A 24,198-nucleotide genomic window follows, 5' to 3' on the forward strand; every position below is an offset into this window, starting at 1 on the left:
GTTTTGGCCCCTAAAAGGCGCATTTATAATCCGATTTCACTGAAATTTGACACAGTGACTTATGTAAGGCTTTTCGAAATCCGAGTCGTATGTAGCTCAGATCGGTTTATTTTTAGATAAAGGTACTAAAAAGACCAATATTTTGTTACACACAATTGAACAATGACTTGTACTTATAAGTATTGGGTCCAAATCGGAACATTTTTTGGTATAACTGCTATATACAATTTTCACTGGATTTTGATGAAAGGTAGTTTACGTATATTCCCAAAGTGGTGGGTATCCAAAGTTCGGCCGAACTTAACATCTTTTTACTTGTTTTTCATAGAAGGACTAAAATTTATACCATTTTGAAGACACTTTACCTGGTAAATACGACTATTCTAAGAAATAACCGTAAGGAAAGGCAAAAGTCGGGGGGTGCCGACTTTATAATACCCTTCACAAATTAACATAGACAGACGGACAGACAGACAGACAGGCAGACAGATAGACGGACAGACAGATGGACAGACAGACAGACAGACGGACGGACAGACAGACAGACGGACAGACAGAGAGACAGGTTTTTCCAATTTCAATAGTCTTCATCTCTAGGCCAAATCACATGTCCACACTAAATTTGAAGACGATCGAATGAAAATTGCGACCTGTAGTTTGTACACAAATTAACATAGACAGATGGACAGACAGACGGACAGACAGACAGGCAGACAGGCAGACAGACGGACAGACAGACAGACAGACGGACAGACAGACAGAAAGACCGACAGACAGACAGACGGACGGACAGACAGACGGACAAACAGACAGACGGACAGACAAACGGACAGACGTACAGACAGACAGACGGATGGACACACGGACAGACAGACGGACGGACAGACAGACGGGCAGACAGACATACGGACAGACGGACATACAGACAGAAAGACAGACAAACGGACATACGGACAGACAGACAGACAGACGGACGGACAGACGCACATAGCTAAATCGAATCAGAAAGTGATTTTAAGTCGATCGGTATACTTATCAATGGGTCTATCTCTCTTTCTTTTAGGTGTTACAAACTAATTCACTTAGTAGCTAACTTAGCCAGTACCACAGTAGTGGTGTAGGGTATAAATATGCAACAAAATCAAAACTTTATCGAGCGGTTAATTCTTCGTCCTCAAAGGGCTAAAGACGGACAGGGCTGGATTGGTTAGAAAGTCATGACGATCAAAAATATACGACTAATAAAGTCTTAGGGCAATATTTTGGGATGTTTCCAACAAAACGTCGAGTTTAATTCACCCCGCTTCCTATAGTGTAAGGTTCTAAAAATATGTTGCGCTTGCTATCCACTCATCTTTCTTTATTTTGTTTTTTTTTCTTCCATGTCCCATAGGGATTTTGCTTTATTTAGTTCACTTGTCTAACCACTGTCATGTTGTTTCTGTTTGGTTTCAAATGTTAATTGTTTAAATTAATTGCCTTACGCAAATGCCAATAAATGCAGCATTAAAGTCACGAAGCCATTTTTAAGGACAAATAAAACAAAATGACCATTTTGAATAAACACACTATTGTTGACATAATATTATGCTTTATTTGTTTGTTAATTATATGAACTTAACCATTTTGTTATTAATGTTAAAATAATAATTTGTATGCATTAATTAATTTAAGCAATTAACAAAACATGAAAATAATTATAGCCCATAAAAGGAAAATCAGTTGTTGAATTTGGAAATGTGTTAAAAAAGGACAAACATTAAATAGTAGGAAAGCCGCAATTAGATTTTCGTACTAAATACTCGGTATATACAGGATAGTTGAAAATTTGAATGAAATGTCACATGCAGGAATCAGGAGAAACAAATCAGAACTGTCTGAAAGTTATCACTATTGTGATAACTCTCAGACAATTCTGTAATGGGAACCTAAGTCTTAGGCATGGTTAAGTAAGTTTACTGTTGGAATATGTTCGGCATGAACATAGGGCATCAACAAGCTCTCCATCTAACTCTATCGTTGGCATAAGACTTGGCTTGATTCCAACTTTATTTGCGAACAGCGGAGCCATATGTTTCGCGGACGTCCCCTCCTGTGCTGTCCTTGCGGGTTTCAGTCTAAGACATATCTCGCTATATCATGGTGCGACCTACGTAAGATATGATCCTACCAAATTTCAAGTTTCTTTTATTTGCAATTCCTCATATGAAATATTTGGCCGGAAAATTCAAAGTATTTGTCATAGTCAGCGATTTGTAAGAACTTGGATTTTGCAGGTAGTCGCATGTGTCAGGCTCCAAGTAAGGCTCACTACGGTTGAAAATTTTGACTTTTGTCTTATATAAGATGTCACTGCAACTCCAAACTTTGTTGAGTTAAAGAAAGGCACTTTTAGCCTTTTTTAAACGTTCGCGGATGTCTGATTCCGGTTCTACGTTCTTTTTGATTTTGCTGTCAAGATAACAAAAGTTGTCAACGTCTGCTATGACATGGCCGTTTATAGGGAGAATTGGTTCAAATTTTGGTTCCATATGATCAAAGAGATGGACTAAGGGGCATAAATTAGCCGCGTTTTCAATGTCTCCAAGGAAGTCGTTTATACCCCAACGAATGTTGCCTCTAAGACGGGGTCGGGATAGATGGGTCCACTCGGCTTTAATACTTTATTGATCCCGCAAGATCGGCTCTCTTATCCATTGAATGCACTGAAACTTCAGCATACCTATACAGCTCCCATATTGACGTCGCCATCTTTTATGGAATGCCCTTATCCAACAAGTGCTTCACATAGAGCATCGGAAAACTGGGGCACGCTAGCACAGGGTCGGAACCTGTGCACTCAGTTGCTGGTCCATCGGAACTGAAACAATTAAACAGGCATTTAGTTCGGCCGGGCCGAACTATGGATATCCACCACCTCGGAGGCTTCAGACTCTTTAACGGCAGATCGATATATATGGCAGCTATACCTTAATATAGTCCGATCTGAACCATTTTTAGATCAGATGTCGGGAAGTCTTAATCAACTGACTGTTTGAAATTTCAGCGAACTCGGATAAAAAACAAGTAAAAAGGCATTAAGTTCGGCCGCGCCGAAATTTGGATACCCACCACCTCGGGTTTATATGTAAACCCCATATCGTCACAATCCGGTGAAAATTGGACAACTTAAGCACCCAAATTCGGAACGGACATTGAGTGGTATATGTCACTATTCAATTTTGCAGAACAAAATATTGGACTTTTTGGCAGATATATCCAATTAAAAACGATCTGCCATATTAAGGACGGATATCGTGAGGACCAACGAAATCGCGAATTGGGTAAAAAATAAACTTTCATGGGCTTTAGTCCTTTTATCGGCAGATAGGCCTATATGGCAGCTATATCTATATATAGTCCGATCAGAACCATATTTAGGTGGGATGTTGGGAGGTCTTTTCCAACAGTTTCAAATTTCAGCGAAATCAGGTAGTAAATAAAGCTTTTATGGGCTTCAGACCCTTTACAACAGACGGATGGACAGACGGACAGACTCATGGTTTAATCGTCTTAGAATTTTACTACGATCCAAAAAAAATATACTTTGCAGGGTCGGAAATTGTTCTTTCGATGTGTTGCAAACGGAATGGCTAAATGAATATACCCCCTATCCTACGGTGGTGGGTATAAAAAAATGAGATATCTTAGAATTTCTTTTTGGATTTTGCAGATAAAAGTGTCCTTAAAAAGCTAAAAATTAATTTTTCCCAAATTTTTTTTTTCAAAAATCCCCAAGGTTTCGGCAGTTATTAGTAAAAATGAAAAACGAACCCCAAATGCTTTCGTAATTTACAAAATTCGAAGCTGGTCTCGGTCAAAATTAGAACAAAACAAGTAAAAGCGTGCTAAGTTCGGCCGGGCCGAATCTTATATACCCTCCACCATGGATCGCATTTATCGAGTTCTTTTCCCGGCATCTCTTCTTAGGCAAAAAAAGGATATATGAAAAGATTTGCTCTGCTATTAAAGCGATATCAAGATATGGTCCGGTTTGGACCACAATTAAATTATATGTTGGAGACCTGGGTAAAATGTCAGCCAATTCGAATAAGAATTGCGCCCTTTGTGGGCTCAAGAAGTAAAATAGAGAGATCGATTTATATGGGAGCTGTATCGGGCTATATACCGATTCAGACCATAATAAACGCGTATGTTAATGGTCATGAGAGAATCCGTTGTACAAAATTTCAGGCAAATCGGATAATAATTGCGACCTCTAGAGGCTCAAGAAGTCAAGACACAAGATCGGTTTATATGGCAGCTATATCAGGTTATGAACCGATTTGAACCATACTTGGCACAGTTGTTGGATATAATAACGAAACACGTCGTGCGAAATTTCATTCCAATCGGATAAGAATTGCGCACTCTAGAGGCTCAAGAAGTCAAGACCCAAAATTGGTTTATATGGCAGCTATATCAGGTTATGAACCGATTTGAACCATACTTGGGACAGTTGTTGGATATCATAACAAAACACGTCGTGCCAAAATTCATCCAAATCGGATAAGAATTGCGCACTCTAAAGGCTCAAGAAGTCAAGACCCCAGATCTGTTTATATGGCAGCTATATAAGGTTATGAACCGATTTGAACCATACTTGGCACAGTTGTTGGATATAATAACAAAACCCGTCGTGCAAAATTTCATTCCAATCGGATAAGAATTGCGAACTCTAGAGGCTCAAAAATTCAAGATCCCAGATCGGTTTATATGGCAGCTATATCAGGTTATGAACCGATTTAAACCATACTTAGCACAGTTGTTGGGTATCATAACAAAACACGTCGTGCAAAATTTCATTCCAATCGAATAAGAATTGCGCACTCTAGAGGCTCAAGAAGTCAAGACCCCAGATCGGTTTATATGGCAGCTATATCAGGTTATGAACCGATTTGAACCATACTTGGCACAGTTGTTGCATATCATAACAAAACACGTCGTGCAAAATTTGATTCCAATCGGATAAGAATTGCGTACTCTAAAGGCTCAAGAAGTCAAGACCCCAGATCGGTTTATATGGCAGCTATATCAGGTTATGAACCGATTTGATCCATACTTGGCACAGTTGTTGGATATCATAACAAAACACTTCGTGCAAAATTTCATCCCAATCGGTTAAGAATTGCGCACTCTAGAGGCTCAAGAAGTCAAGACCCAAGATCGGTTTATATGGCAGCTATATCAAAACATGGACCGATATGGCCCATTTACAATACCAACCGACCTACACTAATAAGAAGTATTTGTGCAAAATTTCAAGCGGCTAGCTTTACTCCTTCGGAAGTTAGCGTGCTTTCGACAGACAGACGGACGGACGGACGGACGGACAGACGGACGGACATGGCTAGATCGACATAAAATGTCACGATGATCAAGAATATATATACTTTAAGGGGTCTCAGATGAATATTTCGAGTAGTTACAAACAAAATGACGAAATTAGTATACCCCCCATCTAATGGTGGAGGGTATAAAAAAAACTAGGTTGCCCAAAAAGTAATTGCGGGTTTTTCATATAGTCGGCGTTGACAAATTTTTTGACAGCTTGTGACTCTGTAATTGCATTCTTTCTTATGTGAGTTATCAGCTGTTACTTTTAGCTTCCTTTGAATAAAAAGTGTAAAAAAAGTATATTTGAATAAAGTTCATTCTAAGTTTTATTAAAAATGCATTTACTTTCTTTTAAAAAATCCGCAATTACTTTTTGGGCAACCCAATAAATTTGAATATCCCCGAAACCAATGGAGTTGTTGTAGACCTCAAGCGAATTTTTTTTGTAGAGAATTTTTAGCACTATCCAGAAAATTTCCAAATTTTGGAAATTGGACCACAAACGAAATTTTCACAGTCCTAACAAATTTTCGATACACTGAGGTGACCAAATTTAGGGGCCTGCCAAAAAGCGTCTGAACAACCTAGGGCATTGAAATTTTCACACGATCTCGCTAACACCTTAGCTCTAACCACAACAAATTTCAAGGAGATATCTCTACCTGTTCTAACACGGCATATTATACCCTCCACCATAAGATGGGGGGTATACTAATTTCGTCATTCTGTTTGTAACTACTCGAAATATTCGTCTGAGACCCCATAAAGTATATATATTCTTGATCGTCGTGACATTTTATGCCGATCTAGCCATGTCCGTCCGTCTGTCCGTCCGTCCGTCCGTCCGTCCGTCCGTCCGTCCGTCTGTCTGTCTGTCGAAAGCACGCTAACTTCCGAAGGAGTAAAGCTAGCCGAAATTTTGCACAAATACTTCTTATTAGTGTAGGTCGGTTGGTATTGTAAATGGGCCATATCGGTCCATGTTTTGATATAGCTGCCATATAAACCGATCTTGGGTCTTGACTTCTTGAGCCTCTAGAGTGCGCAATTATTATCCGATTCGAATGAAATTTTGTACGGCGTGTTTTTTTATGATATCCAACAACTGTGCCAAGTATGGTTCAAATCGGTCCATAACCTGATATAGCTGCCATATAAACCGATCTTGGGTCTTGACTTCTTGAGCCTCTAGAGTGCGCAATTCTTATCCGATTGAAATGAAATTTTGCACGACGTGTTTTGTTATTATATTCAACAACTGTGCCAAGTATGGTTCAAATCGGTTCATAACCTGATATAGCTGCCATATAAACCGATCTTGGGTCTTGACTTCTTGAGCCTCTAGAGGGCGCAATTCTTATCCGATTGAAATGGAATTTCGCACGACGTGTTTTGTTATGATACCCAACAACTGTGCCAAGTATGGTTTAAATCGGTCCATAACCTGATATAGCTGCCATATAAACCGATCTTGGGTCTTGACTTCTTGAGCCTCTAGAGTGCGCAATTCTTATCCGATTGGAATGAATTTTTGGCACCAAGTATTTCGTTATGATATCCAACAACTGTGCCAAGTATGGTTGAAATCGGTCCATAACCTGATATAGCTGTCATATAAACAGATCTGGGGATTTGACTTCTTGAGCTTCTAGAGGGCGCAATTATTATCCGATTTGGCTTAAATTGTGCATGACGTATTTTATTTTTACTTTCAACAACTGTGTCAAATAAGGTTCAAATCGGTTCATAACCTGATATAGCTGCCATATAAACCTATCTGGGATCTTGACTTCTTGACCCCTAGAGATCGCAATTATTATCCGATATGCCTGAAATTTTGTGCGACGGATCCTCTCATGACCATCAACAAACGTGTTTAATATGGTCTGAATCGGTCTATAGCCCGATACAGATCCCATATAAATCGTTCTCTCTATTTTATTTCGAGAGCCCCAATGGGCGCAATTCTTATACGAATTGGCTGAAATTTTACACAGGTCTCCAACATATAATTTAATTGTGGTCTTAACCGGACCATATCTATATATCGTTTTAATAGCAGAGCAACTCTTTTCTTATATCCTTTTTTGCCTAAGAAGAGATGACGGGAAAAGAACTCGACAAATGCGATCCATGGTGGAGGGTATATAAGATTCGGCCCGGCCGAACTTAGCACGCTTTTACTTGTTTTTTACTAGTCTTTGCTTCGAATTTCTCCCACTGTGCATTTGATGATAGAAGATCTCGCTTTGCGACAATAAAATACCTACCCTACATATTCGGAGCTTTTCATTCCTTAAAAAATATATAGTGGCAGCCACCTTGGAGATCCATAGTTCGGAATTTCAACCATCGTACTTCACTTAATCCGATGATGTCTAGGTTTTAGTTTGACATTTCGTTTTGGACTTGGTAAAGTCTCGATAAGATCTGAGAGAGTTCTAATGTTCCGTGTTCCAATCATAAACCGTGTTTTGAATCCATAGATCGTCATTGGAGGGTTGTCAGTTTCATACCTTCTTGTTGATGTTTCTGTAATCGTATTTTGCTCTGGCTGCCAGCGACAATATCGGCCGGGGATTTTATTGGTAATTACTTTGAAGATCTGTGAGCGCCATATCTTTGGTTCATCCGCTGCCAACCCTATAGCACGATCCCATTGTATTCGTATTTGTATTTGTATCCGTGCAAGGAGGCTACCGTAGCGCAGAGGTAAGCATGTCCGCCTATGACGCTGAATACCTGGGTTCGAATCCTGGCGCGACCATTACCAAATTTTTTTCAGTGGTTGTTTTCCCCTCCTACTGTTGGCAACATTTGTGAGGTACTATGCCATGTAAAGCTTCTCTCCAAAGAGGTGTTGCACTGCGGCACGCCGTTCGGAGGACGGCCCTTATCATTGAGATTAAATTTGAATCGGACTGCACTCATTGATATGTGAGAAGTTTGCCCCTAGTTGAATGTTCATGGGTAAAATTTGCATTTGCATCCTTGCAAGTGGGACGATGACGAACTTTTAATGTCTCACAAATAGATTGACTAAATTTATGTGCGCCATATCCTCTTGTGGTCTGTTCCAAAGCAATGACTAACACAGCTTTAATTTTACTACACTGTGCATTGGCCCTCCTGCCAATGTCTAAGAATTTCATATTGATGTGCTTTCGCTACTAAAACATTACAAATTTATTTTTTATCCAATTAATATTAAAATTTAACCATTTCTAGACCGATTCAGCAAACTTGGAGGCCATATTAAATGACATCGAAGCCATATCGGAGGATATATTGGCCATACAATTAGAAAAGTCTAAATCTCGAGATAATCTCGATTGTAAAACGACGACGGAAGTAAAAGCCAAAGCAAATGCCCCACTCAAGCAGACTAACAAAAATTCCAAACCTTACAGATCGGAAATGAATCTGCTTCTGACCTACGATGGAGATAATCCCACTATAGTACAGGCTTACCCGGCAAAGCATAACAAAAGTACAACTGAGAATGGTGTAGAAAATGGGACCGCAAGAAGAACGAGATCATTGGAAAGGGAACACACAGATAGTCCTTCACCTAATATACCAGATCCTATGCAACCTTTTCCGGAAAATCGTAAATATATAGGCTTTGATCATTTAAATAGAGCAGTAGCAGCAGCAGCTGTGGCATCCTCAACTGCAGCACCACTACCAGTAACAACTGCTATGGAATCGCCAAAAATTGCTGTTACAGCTACCGCAACTCAAACATCGCCTGTGGTGGCCACACCGCTCAGCCATAGAACGCATTTACCTTTATCACCATTGGTAACCAATGTGAATATGCCCATGCAAAGCAATGGAAAACCTATGCCTCCAGCCCCTCCAGCCAGATCATTTCCTTCACCACTGAATATTAAGTGTGCCGGCATTCAAAGGAGTTCTTCCGTAACGTACAAGCCCAATGCAATGCAATCACCAACCGGTTCGCCAATTCTGGGCGGTGTACATCCCAATAAAAGTCAATTATTTTCTGCTATAGCTAATGCGGCTGCAAAAAGGTCACAGTTTCGATCTCAACCTACACATATGACAAGATCGCTGGACACGGATTGTCTGCTAGAAACGACAAATGAGAATACCATACAGAGCGAAAAGGAGGAAAAGGAGGTAAGTAGATCAGCAAGCATCTACACATGTTAAAGCATTGGTCGTATCGATCGTGTTCCTAGTGAATGGCACATCTCCGATTTTTTTTTAAGGTTGACGTTGAAAACCTCATACTGGCCCAGTAATATGCCATGTCTCTTGATAGAACCTCCCCTCAGAAGAATTATTACATAAAATCGTTTGCATTGCAGACTGTTTCAAAACCCTTACCGGTGAGGGTCATAGAACACCCCTTGCGCCACATGGTGGTGTGTGAGAATGGTTTGAAAATGGGACAGCATGAAGAACGAGTGGAAGATTGGATGACGGAAGGCTTAATACAAGTCACTGTGTCAAATTTCAGCGAATTCGGATAATAAATGCATCTTTTGCGAGATTTAGACACTATGTCCGCAGATCGGTCTATATGGTAGTTATGTCTAAGTATTGCCCGATCTGAACCATATTTAGGTTTGCGCTGAATTTCGGCGCAATCGGGTAATAAATAAAGGTTTTATGAGGCTTAGATCCTATATCTAAATATAGTCCGATCTGAACCATATTTGGCTTAAGCCAACTCACTGTTTCAAATTTCAGCGATATCGGATAATGAACGCAACTTTTATGGGGTTCAGACCCTTATGCGGCAGATCGGTCTACATGTCAGCTATATCCAAATATGGTTCGATCTGAATCACATTTGTCATATGTTTGTGTCGGATGTCGTAAGGCTTAAAACAACTCACTGATTATCAATAGCTGGCATAAGGCTTGATTAGGAAGATCGTGGTCAGAGGAACTCCGCATGGAGGGTTTTTATTATATGATATGGCTTCTAGTTATCAATGGAGTTTTGAGGTTTGATACGATGCTAAAGGGCTGGACACATGGTGGGTGTCCATGTTCTCTCCATTATTACTGGATGGGGAAGAGGCAACAGGATTAACAAATACCCCAAGAGGAGGAAGCCTGGTTGTTTCTAAGGGACCCATGCTGGTTAGTCTGGAGGCCAAGTTCTCGGGCTTGATTTTTAATCACAATTCCATCTAAATACGTGGTTAAGAATCTAGCCCAAGAAGCGACGTCAAGAAAGAATCCTACGGCGGTTGGGATTTCAAAAATAGCGCCCTCCGCAAGACGATCGTGAAGGTACAGGGGACCGCGATGCCAAAAGAGAGGCTTTTGTATGTTTATTCTCGATCTTATGTCACATTCGAGTCACTTATCCAACCCTTACAGGAGGATAAAGTCTAGGTTCAATGGCGTAATGATAAGGGAGAAAGTGGCACAGGGCACGCCACAGGGGGCATTTTATCGCCGCTCTTATGGGTGCCCACCATAAATAACCTATTCCGGATGCTGACTGAGGGGGGGGTTTGAATTTGTCTGCTATGCAGACTGGGCTAGACCTAGGGGTCTCACTGTTAACGCAGAGAATAATGAAATCTGTCTGTTCACGAGAAAAACGAAGGTGGACCAATTTGACACCCTACGTTTTCTCAACAAAACCATTTCAATATCTGACAATGTCGAATATTTGTTAGTGATCTTAGGCAGAAAACAGAATTGGAAGTGTTGTGTTCAGGAGCATAGCAAAAAGGCTCATAGATGTTGGGCACTATGTAGAAATGGTACATGAATACGAGGATAGCCCAGTGGTTCTTCAGAACATGATAAGACCAATACTTAATTAAGCCTCAGTGGTCTGCGAAGGAATAAAAGAACAATGCCAGCATAATACGGCAGGATCAGAGAACATGTTGACTTAGCATAGGCGGGGTGATGAGGATCACGCCCTCTAGACACTGGAGTCTATTCTAGATTCCCTATCCATAGATATACAGATTAAGTCTCATGCAGACACTACAGCTATGGGACTTAAGGCAATGGGAGACTGGATAGAGGGAAGGACAGGTCACACCATTGCGGTATTGTCGAGGCGACAATAGGAAACTAGGAAGAAATGAAAGAGGTTTCCGATGGGATACCTGTGACGACACTTTAGGTCGAGTGCGAGATACTGCTGTCAGCGGCACCGTCCTGGACGAAACTCTGGAAATGCCACCTAGAAGTCCATGCTACACGGATGGATCAAAGCTAAAGGACAGAGGGGGCCCGATGATCTACCTTGAGAACCTAGAGACTGAGATTTGTTTCCGACTGCCTAACCATAATACGGTCATACAGGCGGAGATCCGGGCGATCACGGAATGCGTGTGGTTTTGCGGTGTTAACGCGAGGACGTCGGATAATAATATTTTAACGGACCGTAAACTGGCCATCAGAGCTCTAAAAACCAGGACGGTAAAGTCACGATCATTCCTAGAGTATAGAAAAGAGACTAACACCTTCTCTGAGGATGGCACAAACCATCCTCAATCCGCATGGGTGCCGAGCCACAGCAAAATAAGGGGGAATGAAAAATCAGACTATTTGGCTATGATGGCCAGAGGACTGTCGTCAATAAATTTGGTTAACCCAAAGCCTTTTGGGGCGATACAGTCCGAGTTAAAGGCGTGGCTGATGAACGCGCATCTATCACTGCGGAACAGAAAAACGCTCGGTGAGACGAAGAATATCCTGCTCGACATCTGGATCGTGTGAAGACGGGGCTATAGCTGAAAGGAAGTAAGAAGGAGATCACTATAGCTTTCGGTATCATAAAGGGATGTAATAACATATATAGAGCAAGTGAGAACGATAATGAGATGTTGCACAGTGGCCCAAACGCCGAAAAATTTGGAAATAAGTAAACAACTTTTTACCTGTTCATCTAAGCGGTAAAACATGTTCCAGACATTTATAGAGGAGGACATAAGCTTTCCGGTTTTTATTCTTAATACAGGGTGAGATACACGGTGTCAAAGATGATCACTTTCCCCAACTTTCAATGGGCTGTAAATTCTGATTTTTGGACCGATTTGCATGATCAAGGACTCTGAAGAAAGACCTTGACCAATAACATGCATAATTTTCCATTCTATCGTATACCCTTAAGAAGGTATGAATAGAATTTTGAAATATTAAAATTTACCTTGGCCGTTTTCAGTGTTTTCTTACTAACTCTTTAACATTTTTTACCGCTCAGATCAAGGGATAACAAGTAAAAGCATGGATTCTGCTAAAGATTTATAAGAACTAAATTTAGTTATTATACCCTCCACCATAAGATGGGGGGTATACTAATTTCGTCATTCTGTTTGTAACTACTCGAAATATTCGTCTGAGACCCCATAAAGTATATATATTCTTGATCGTCGTGACATTTTATGTCGATCTAGCCATGTCCGTCCGTCTGTCCGTCCGTCCGTCCGTCCGTCCGTCCGTCCGTCCGTCCGTCCGTCCGTCCGTCCGTCTGTCTGTCGAAAGCACGCTAACTTCCGAAGGAGTTAAGCTATCCGCTTGAAATTTTGCACAAATACTTCTTATTAGTGTAGGTCGGTTGGTATTGTAAATGGGCCATATCGGTCCATGTTTTGATATAGCTGCCATATAAACCGATCTTGGGTCTTGACTTCTTGAGCCTCTAGAGTGCGCAATTCTTATCCGATTGGGATGAAATTTTGCACGACGTGTTTTGTTGTTATATCCAACAACTGTGCCAAGTATGGTTCAAATCGGTACATAACCTGATATAGCTGCCATATAAACCGATCTTGGGTCTTTACTTCCTGAGCCTCTAGAGTGCGCAATTCTTATCCGATTGGAATGCAATTTTGCACGACGTGTTTCGTTATTATATCCAACAATTGTGCCAAGTATGGTTCAAATCGGTCCATAACCTGATATAGCTGCCATATAAACCGATCTGGGGTCTTGACTTCTTGAGCCTCTAGAGTGCGCAATTCTTATCCGATTGGAATGAATTTTTGCACGACGTGTCTTGTTATGATATCCAACAACTGTGCGAAGTATGGTTCAAATCGGTCCATAACCTGATATACCTGCCATATAAACCGATCTTGGGTCTTGACTTCTTGAGCCTCTAGAGTGCGCAATTCTTATCCGATTTGAATGAAATTTTGCACGACGTGTTTTGCTACGATATCCAATAACTGTGCTAAGTATGGTTTACATCGGTCCATAGCCTGATATAGCTTCAATACAAACCGATCTTGGGTCTTGACTTCTTGAGCCTCTAGAGTGCGCAATTCTTATCCGATTGGAATGAAATTTTGCACTACGTGTTTTGTTATGATATCCAATAACTGTGCCAAGTGTGGTTCCAATCGGTCTATAACCTGATATAGCTGCCATGTAAACCGATATTGGGTCTTGACTTCTTGAGCCTCTAGAGGGCGCAATTCTCATCCCACTAGACTGAAATTTTGCACATAGTGTTTTAGTATCACTTCTAACAACTGTGCTAAGTATGGTTCAATTCGGGCCATTACCTGGTATAGCTGTCATATAAACCGATCTTGGGTCTTGACTTCTTGAGGCTCTAGAGTGCGCAATTCTTATCCGATTAAAATGAAATTTTGCACCACGTGTTTTGTTATGATATCCAACAACTGTGCCAAGTATGGGTCAAATCGGTCCATAACCTGATGTAGCTACCATATAAACCGATCTTGGGTCTTGACTTCTTGGGCCTCTAGAGAGCGCAATTCTTATCCGATTTGCCTGAAATTTTGTACGACGGATCCTCTCATGACCATCAACATACGTGTTTATTATGGTCTGAATCGGTTTATAGCCCGATATAGCTCCCATATAAATCGATCTCTCTATTTTACTTTTTGAGCCCCCAAAGGGCGCAATTCTTATTCGAATTGGCTGAAATTTTACACAGGTCTCCAACATATAATTTAATTGTGGTCTAAACCGGATCATATCTTGAGCTCTAATAGCAGATTTTTCTTTCTTTCTTTTCTTATATCATTTTTTGCCTAAGAAGAGATGCCGGGAAAAGAACTGACAAATGCGCTCCATGGTGGAGGGTATATAAGATTCGGCCCGGCCGAACTTAGCACGCTTTTACTTGTTTTTATCCTACATATCAAACTTCTGTCTAACCAGCAAAAATTAAAACTTCTAGTAGCCGAACAAAGATAATCGAGGGATCGGTTGATATGAGAGTTATATTAGGTTTAAGATAGATTTCGGCCGTTCTTGGCAAAGTTGATGGAGCCGTAACAGAACACTGCTTGCAAAATTTTAGCCAAGTAGGAAAAAATTGCGACTTCCGGGGCCTCAAATTGGCAGATCGATTTATATGAGAGTTATATCAGATTATCAACGGATTTGAATCGTACTTGGCACAGTTGTTGGAAGTCGTAATAGAACATTCCTTGAAAAATTTTAGTCAAATCGGAGAAAAATTGCGGCTTCCAGTGTCCAGTCGTAAACTCGAGATACCGGTTTATATGGGAACTATATCTGGTTATAGACTGATTTGGACCGTATTTGGCACAGTTATTGGAAGTCGTAACAGAATACCGCATGAAAAAATTTCAGCTAAATCGAACAGAAATTGTGGCTTCCAGGGGCTCAAGAAGTCAACTCGGGAGATCGATTAATATGAGAGCTATGTCAGGTTATAGACCGATTTCGACCGTATTTGGCACAGTTATTGGAAGTCGTAACAGAATACCGCATGAAAAAATTTCAGCTAAATCGAACAGAAATTGTGGCTTCCAGGGGCTCAAGAAGTCAACTCGGGAGATCGATTAATATGAGAGCTATGTCAGGTTATAGACCTATTTCGACCGTATTTGGCACAGTTGTTGGAAGTCGTAACAGAACACCGAATGTAAAATTTCAGCCAAAGTGCGGCTTGTAAAGGCTCAAGAAGTCAAATCGGGAGATCGGTTTATATGGGAGCTATATCAGGTTATAAACCGATTTCGACCGTACTTAGCACAGTTGTTGGAAGTCATGACAGAACACCACATGCCAAATTTCAGTCAAAGCGGAAAAAATTGCGGCTTGTAAGGACTCAAGAAGTCAAATCGGGAGATCGGTTCATATGGGATCTGTATCAGGTTATAGATCGATTTAGACAATACTGAACAGAACACTGTGTGAAAAATTTTAGCCGAATCCGACAAAAATTGCGGCTTTCAGGGGGTCAAGAAGTCAAATCGGGAGATCGGTTTATATTGCAGCTATATCCAAATATGAACCGATTTGGCCCTTTTGCAATCCTCAACGTTCTGCGTCAATAGTTACTATCTGTGCAAAATTTCAAGCGTCTAGCTTTACGCGTTCGACAGCGGACGGGTTTCGACAGACAGTTGGACGGACTGACATGACCAGAATATCATCGGTCAAGAATTTATATTTACTTTATGGGGTCTTAGATCAATATATCCAGATGTTACATACGGAAAGATTGGATTAGTATACCCACATCGTATGGTGGTGTGTATTAAAAGTAGTGGACTATTTCGAGTTTTTTCTACGTTTGGTCTACTCGCGTGGCAGTATTTGCTATGCATTTCATGGCTTTCGCGGCTAACATACACCGACAAATAGGAGGGGACCAGATGCTAACCGAGTCAGGGGCGTGATATTAGCGATTTTAGATGGATAGAGGGACTTGTGGACTCACAAGCAGGCGGACAGGCGGAAGGATGAACAGACCGATGGACGGACGGATGTAAGGTCGAACATGGCTAGATCGTCTTAAAGATCGTCTTATGGGGCTAAAATTTTATATTTCGATGTCTTGCAAATGGATTGGCAGAATGAATATACCCGCTCCTTCGGTGGTGGGTATAAAAAACGATACGTAAGATGAGCCCAACCCAACAAGGACACTTTTAATAAACGCCGCCATAGGATTGGCGTATTCCAGCCAGCTATTCCTTTTGTAACACATCGTAGTATTGATCTGTACCCCATAAAGAATACATATATGTATATTCTTGATCGTCGTAACATTCTATGGCGTTTTTGCCATGTCCGTCCAACAGTCTATCCGCTCGTCCCCCTGTCCGTCCATCTGTGAAAATCATGATAGCGGTCCAACTAATAAAAGCATCCTCTTGAAATTGTGCAAACATTCTTCTTGTATATGTGGGTCGTTGAGGATTGCAAATGGACCATATCAAAATTTTGCAGGTAGTGTTCTGTTATGGCTTTTATCTATTGGGCGCTGTTTGGTTCAAATTGGTGTATAACCTGATATAACTTCCACATAAACCGATCTCCCGATTTGACGTCTCAAAACCCCTGTATAACGCAATTGTTATTCGATTAAGTTTTGATTTGTTGTGACTTTCAACAATCGTAACAAGTATGGTGCAAATCGGTGAATAACCTTATAAAACTCCTATAGAAACTTATCTCCCGATTTGACATCTTGAGATCCTAGAAGCCGCAATATTTAACAGATGGAGTATGAACGTGGTGTTCTGTTATGACTTCCAATGTTCGTGCTAAGTTTGATCCAAATCATCGCTTTTTTACTTGTTTAAAATTTTTTTTTTTCATTAGGTCATCCTTGTATAAAAACATTCGAAAATAATTTTTTTTTATAACCATCACATTTTTCTCTTTTTAGATCACCGAATTTGCAAAACGAAAAGCAAGACGGGTCTCCATAGTTTGTGCCGATACCGACAGTCCTGGGACGCCGGATAAGCCAACACCATCGGTGCGTACCATGCAATCACAAAATTCCATTACAGCTAGCTGTTCGGATCTGCCCACTGTTATGCCAAATCCTGCTTTACGTAACTTCAAACAGCCCAGTCTGAGTACACCGAATTCACCACATTCCTCACGTAAACATGAGGGTTCTCCCTTAAATACGTCAGTACAACAGCAACAGCAACAACAACAACAACACCAACAGACACCAACGCCTCCAATCATCTCCATAACACCAACAACCCCTCAGCACCAGCATGGAAGAGCCTTACACGGCAGCAGCAATGGATTACCACATCATCATTCGCATAGCATTAGCTATCCAAATGCGGTGGCCTCCACGTCAACAATTCAGCAACAGCGAAAAAATAGTCAAGACACTATAAAGGCGAGTGCAGCCGAAATTGCATGTGCCGCTGCCAATGCGGTGCGTTCCAAATGCTCGCGACGCCACTCCGAGGGCACCGTCTCCCATACAAATCAGCGCAGTAGTGGTGCGAGTGGCGGCACTAATGGGGGTCACCATCACGGCCATCACAATCATCATCATCATCAGCACAGCTCATCGCTTGTAAGCAATAGCAATCCCCATCACAGCCATCATTCGCATCAGGATAGCAATCATGAGACGGTGGCCTCGTGCTCAGATCGCAACTCCAACAGTTTAGCCTCGTCGCGTGAGTCATCTGCAAGTTTTAGTATGCGCTCGACTAGGCGGAAGCTGTCGGTTAGTTCGAATACGGGTGGCAAGATTCCATGGTGCGGTTGTTGGGGAAACGGATGTTTGTGAACAATATGAATGAAGTATATGCCAACTTGCTGAAGAGGAGAACAACAACACCAAAAAAAAAAAAAAAACTGAGAGGCCCGTGTGATGTACGATGTGCAGCTGGCTGCGCCAGGCACACATATTACATCCGCCCATTGAATGTTCAAATTGAAAGGGAATTGGAACATGGCATTGAATTGATTGAAATATTCAATTGAATTGCCTTCGTGTTAAGTGAGCAGGTATGAGTGAAAAGCCTTGAAATAACCAGCATACCATAAACGACACCTTTTTCCTATCCCCCCTCCCCCATCAACTTCTACTTCTGTACTCTAATGTGTAAATAAATATTTAAGAATATCTATTGTAGTTAGTCTAATGTGTATTTTATGTAATATGAATACATTCGTTTATATACAAAGAAAAAACAAATCTGGAAAAAGTAATTGTTTTAATATTATTGATTTCAATATTTCAATAGTTAATTGTAGCAGTGTTGTTTTATTTTAAACGGTTGAAAAGATGACTCTCAAAAAAATATCAAGTCCTTGGAATGCCCTTGAATAGATTGAATTCAATAGTCAGCAAATTCAAAAGCAATAACTAAAAGCGGGCTAAGTTCGCTGAGGACGTATATTTTATACCCTCCATCTTTAAAGGAAAAGGTAAGTTTTTTTGGCCTTTTTATACCCTACACCACCAATGTGGTATAGGCAATTATAGCTCTGTGCATTTCTTTGCAGCGCTAATAAGAAGAAGAGATAGACATGTGGATAAGTGTACCGATTGCATTTGAACATTGGCGTAGCTAGATATTTTTCCTGGGAGGTGCTACAGAACAATCAAAGCAAAAAAAAAAAAAAACAAGTAAAAAGGCGTTAAGTTCGGCCGGGCCGAACTTTGGATACCCACCACCTCGGGTATATATGTAAACCACCTTTCGTCAAATCCGGGGAAAAATGCATACCTTATGACCCATAGCAGCTATATCGAAATATGTTCCGATTTGGAACCATAAACGACCCGGATGTCGAAAAGCCTAACATACGTCACTGTGTCAAATTTCAGTGAAATCGGATTATAACTGCGCCTTTTATTGGGCCAAGGCTTTTCATCAAGATATAGGTCTATATGGCAGCTATATCCAAATCTGGACCGATTTCGACCAAGTTGCAGATAAATGTCGAAGAGCTTAACACAACTCACTGTCCCAAATTTCGGCGAAATCGGACAATAAATGCGCCCTTTATGGCCCCAAAACCTTAAATCAAGAGATTGGTCTATATTGCAGATATCCAAATCTGGACCGATCTGAGCCAAATTGACAAAGGATGTCGAAGGGCCTAAGACAACTCACTGTCCCAAATTTCAGCAAAATCGGATAATAAATGTGGCTTTTATGGGTCTAAGACCCTAAATCGGAGGATCGGTCTATATGGCAGCTATATCCAAATCTGGACCGATCTGTACCAAATTGACAAAGGATGTCGAAGGGCCTAAGACAACTCACTGTCCCAAATTTTAGCAAAATCGGATAATAAATGTGGCTTTTATTGGTCTAAGACCCTAAATCGGAGGATCGGTCTATATGGCAGCTATATCCAAATCTAGACCGATGTGAGCCAAATTGACGAGGGATGTCGAAGGGGCTAAGACAACTCACTGTCCCAAATTTCAGCAGAATCGGATAATAAATGTGGCTTTTATGAGCCTAAGACCCTAATTCGGATGATCGGTCTATATGGCAGCTATATCCAAATCTGGACCGATCTGAGTTAAATTGACGGAGGATATTAGGGGGCATAACACAACTCACTGTCTCAAATTTCAGCAAAATCGGATAATAAATGTGGCTTTTATGGGCCTAAGACCCTAAATCGGAGGATCGGTCTATATGGGGGCTATATCTAGATATAGTCCGATTTGGCCCATCTTCGAACTTAACCTGCTTATAGACAAAAAAAGAATCTGTGCAAAATTTCAGCTCAATATCTCTATTTTTAAAGACTGTAGCGTGATTTCAACAGACAGACGGACAGACGGACAGACGGACGGACATGGCTAGATCGTCTTAGATTTTTACGCTGATCAAGAATATATATACTTTATAGGGTCGGAAATGGATATTTCGATGTGTTGCAAACGGAATGACAAAATGAATATACCCCCATCCTTCGGTGGTGGGTATAATAAAAAGGCATTGGCCGGGCCGAACTTTGGATACCCATCACCTCGAATATATATGTAAACCACCTTTCGTCAAAAACCGGTGAAAAATACATACCTTATGCCCATAGCAGCAATATCAAAATATGTACCGATTTGGACCAAATACAAATCATTGTTCAATTGTGTATACCAAAATATTTGTCTTTTAAGTAGCTATATCTAGAAATAAACCGATCTGAACCATATACGACACGGATGTTGACAAGCCTAACATAAGTCACTGTGTCAAATTTCAGTGAAATCGGACAATAAATGCGTCTTTTATGGCCCCAAACCCTTAAACCGAGAGATCGGTCTTTATGGCAGCTATATCCAAATCTGGAACGATCTGTGTCATATTGCAGAAGTATGTCGAGGGGCTTAACTTTTCTTACTGTCCAAAATTTCGGCGACATCGGTCAATAGAAGCGCCTTCTATAGGCCCAAAACCTTGAACCGAGAGATCGGTCTATATGGCAGCTATATTCAAATCTGAACCGATCTGGCCCAAATTGAACAAGAATGTTAAAGGGCCTAACACAACTCACTGTCCCTAATTTAAGTGATATCGGGTAATAAATGCTCCTTTTATGGGCGCAAGACCTTAAATCGTGAGATCTGTTTATATTTCAGCAATTTTCAAGTCTGGACCGATCTAAGGCAAATTGGAGAATGAAGTCGAAGGGCTTAACACAACTCACTGTCCCAAATTTCGGCGACATCGGACAATAAAGGCGCGTTTTTTGGGCCCAAAACCTTAAACCGAGAGATCGGTCTATATGGCAGCTATATCGAAATCTGGACCGATCTGTGTCATATTGCAGAAGTATGTCGAGGGGCTTAACTTAACTCACTGTCCATATTTTCGGCGACATCGGACAATAGAATCGCCTTTTATAAGCTCAAAACCTCAAAACGAGAAATCCGTCTATATGGCAGCTATATCCGAATCTAGACCGATCTGGCCCAAATTGAACAAAGATGCCGAAGGGCCTAACACAACTCACTGTCAAAAATTTTGGCAAAATCGGACAACAAATGCGTCTTTTATGGGCCTACGACCTTAAATCGAGAGAACTGTCTATATGGCAGCTATATCCAAATCTGAACCGATCGGGGCCAAATTGAACAAGGATGTCGGTTGGCCTTACGCAACTTACAGTCCCGAATTTCAGCAAAATCTGATAATAAATGTGGCTTTTATGGGCCTAAGACCCTAAATCGGCGGATCGATCTATAAGGGGGCTATATAAATATAAAGTCCGATATAACCCATCTTCCAACTTAACCTGCTTATGAACAAAAATCTGTGCAAAGTTTCAGCACAATATCTCTATTTTAAAGACGTGTAACGTGATTTCAACAGACAGCCGAAGGACATGGCTAGATCGTCTTAGATTTTTACGCTGATCAAGAATATAGGGTCAGAAATGGATATTTCGATGTGTTGCAAACGGAACGATAAATTGAATATAAGCCATCCTTCGGTGGTGGCTATAAAAACAAAAAAAAAAAAACAGTAAGGAAGAGCAAAAGTCGGGCGGTGCCAACTGTATAATACCCTACACCTACCTTATAAGTACAATGTGGGAGCTATATCCATTTCTAAACCAATTTTGATAGACCTCGGCGAATGGGTTATTAAACAACCCGTATCAAATTTAGAGCAAATATGTTCAAACTGTAACAAATACGGTGGACAAATGACAACATTATTGCAAATTAGCCAAAATCTGACGAATATATACATGGGAGCGATATCTAAATCTGAACCGATTTCGAACAACCTAATCAGATATTGTGGTAGTCGTTCAGGAGCTGAACCGATTTCTATGAAATGCATCAGTAATATCGAGAGTCTTAAGAAAATCCTTCCTGCCAAATTTCAAGAGAATCGATTATCAAATGAGCACTTTATTGCAATATTTCCCAAAATCGGGCGAACATATCTATGGGAGCTATATATAAATCTGGACCGATTTAGAGCAAACTTCTAAGATATTGTAGTAGTTGATGAGGAAAGCCACCGTAGCGCAGAGGTAAGCATGTCCGCCTATGACGCTGAACGCCTGGGTTCGAATTCTGGTGAGACCATAAGAAAAAATTTTCAGCAGTGGTTTTCCCCTCCTAATGCTGGCAACATTTGTGAGGTACTATACCATGTAAAACTTCTCTCCAAAGAGTTGTCGAACTGCGACACGCCGTTCAGACTTGGCTATGAAAAGGAGGTCCTTTTCATTGAGCTTAAACTTGAATCGGGCTGCACTTATTGATATGTGAGAAGTTTGCCCCCGCTCCTTAGTGGAATGTTCATGGGCAAAATTTTGCATTTGATGTGGAGCGTCGTACAAAGTTTTGGCAAGATTGGTCAATAAATTCGCTTGCAGTGGCTCAAGAAGTGAAAATCGGGCAATATACATATATGTCAGCTATATCTAAATCTGAACCGATTTTTATGATATTTACCAGTAATGTCGAGAGTTAAGAGAAAATCCTTCCTACCAAATCGTTTAACAAATGACCATTTTAATACATTATTACTGCAAATCGGACGAACATATATACAGGAGCCATATCTAATTCTGAACCGATTTGAAACAAACTTTATACACATTGTAAAAATCGTCGTGGAAAGCGTTAAACAAAATTTTGTGAAGATGTGTCAATAAATGCGCTGGCAGTGCCTCTAGAAGTGAAAATCGGGCGATATACATATATGGCAGCTATATCTAAATCTTAGCCGATTTCTATTAATTTCACCACTAATTTCGAGGGTTAAGAGAATATCCCTTGCACCAAATTTCAAGAGAATCAGATAATAAATGACCAATTTTCGGGGAGGATATTAAGGGGTTTAACATAGAACAATGTACATCATTTGGGCAAAATCAGGTAACAATTCCCTACCTATGGGTGAAAGGGAGATCGACTTTTATGGTGTGTAAAAATTGTTCCACTCTAGTTTGATGTTACTCTGCATAATGAATATTTTTTATCGAATTTTCAAATATCTATGTGTAGAAAGAAAATTTTTCATTTAAAAAGACAATTTCAATATTTAACAACATTTGAATAACAGTAAGAAATTTTGTGGTGTCAAATAAATATCTTTTTTTTCTGTTGGAAAAAATTTGTGAAAATTATATTTGCAATTTTGCTGTGACTAAGTTGTCTAACCGCGAATTACAAGTTGGAAGTTATTTTTGTCGAAGGTAAATATAATGAATATCTTATTAAATAGTTAATTTAAAGGAATATGTTCCGTTTTCAGGAATTGGGTTCGTATGTCTCTCATTCTTCCCAATAATTTTTTATTTAAGGACTTACGCGAAAGAGCCAAGAAATAGCATCTCCAGAACATGAAATTATGAATTTTTGAATAATTTGGTGCACCATGACGAATGATTGTAGCTGTAAATTTTCCTGTTGACCATATCGTATACGCCACCAAGGCACCAAATGGAATTCTTTGATCGTTTCAAATACCTAACCATGCCAATTCTCATAATATGAGAATTTTTGTTTTTTGAAAGTAAAACGTCAGAAGGACTTTAAGATTATCTGGACCCTCAAATCATTGACTAGTATGCATAAAATAGACGTAATACTTACACTAGTCTACATTTTTGTTCATCAACATATTTGTTTTTTTTTTTTTTTGGCAAAAGTGAATACTTATTTGGTTACACATTTTGTTAAGCATCCAGAATCCAGCAAAGACAACAGGCCTATGGTCAGCGATGGACTTAAAGCTCTGGTAAGTAAGATAAGTACTTTTTACATTTAAATATTCGCCCAATTTCTGCACTACACTGCGTTATTTATTTAATCTTATAATACAATCATATAGTTTTCTATACCCACCACCGACGAATGAACACATCGTAATATCCATTTCCAACCCTATAAAGTATATATATATTCTTGATTGTCGTAAAAATCGAAGACGATCTAGCCATGTCCGTCCGTCTGTATGTAGAAATCACGCTACAGTCTTTAAAAACAGAGATATTGAGCTGAAACTTTGCACAGGCCCTATGCAGCTGAATTTCGAATATGGACTATATCGGACTATATCTTTATACAGCCCCCAAATAGACTGATCTAACTATTTAGGGTCT

The 24,198-nt window shown here is 40.3% G+C and overlaps 1 protein-coding gene and 1 long non-coding RNA gene across 9 annotated transcripts in view; both read left to right on the plus strand.

Annotated features, from left to right (window-relative positions):
* The window catches only part of LOC106090748 (mucin-2), a 156,734-nt gene extending 138,796 nt beyond the window's left edge, over positions 1-17,938 (plus strand). For all 8 annotated transcript variants that reach the window (XM_059363116.1, XM_059363117.1, XM_059363120.1 and 5 more), the window contains 2 exons: positions 8,605-9,522; positions 17,012-17,938. In XM_059363116.1, the coding sequence (XP_059219099.1) occupies positions 8,605-9,522; positions 17,012-17,890 (1,797 nt within the window). In that variant the 3' untranslated portion in view covers positions 17,891-17,938. The remainder of the gene's footprint in view (positions 1-8,604; positions 9,523-17,011) is intronic.
* A 5,212-nt stretch (positions 17,939-23,150) lies between these two features.
* On the plus strand, positions 23,151-23,806 carry LOC131995385 (uncharacterized). The gene is made up of 3 exons (XR_009397450.1): positions 23,151-23,289; positions 23,349-23,661; positions 23,746-23,806. It is a non-coding gene; the product is annotated as an uncharacterized LOC131995385 (long non-coding RNA).
* The last annotated feature ends 392 nt before the right edge of the window (positions 23,807-24,198 follow it).

Source organism: Stomoxys calcitrans, chromosome 2 (assembly GCF_963082655.1).
Source record: "Stomoxys calcitrans chromosome 2, idStoCalc2.1, whole genome shotgun sequence".
Taxonomy (NCBI): domain Eukaryota; kingdom Metazoa; phylum Arthropoda; class Insecta; order Diptera; family Muscidae; genus Stomoxys; species Stomoxys calcitrans.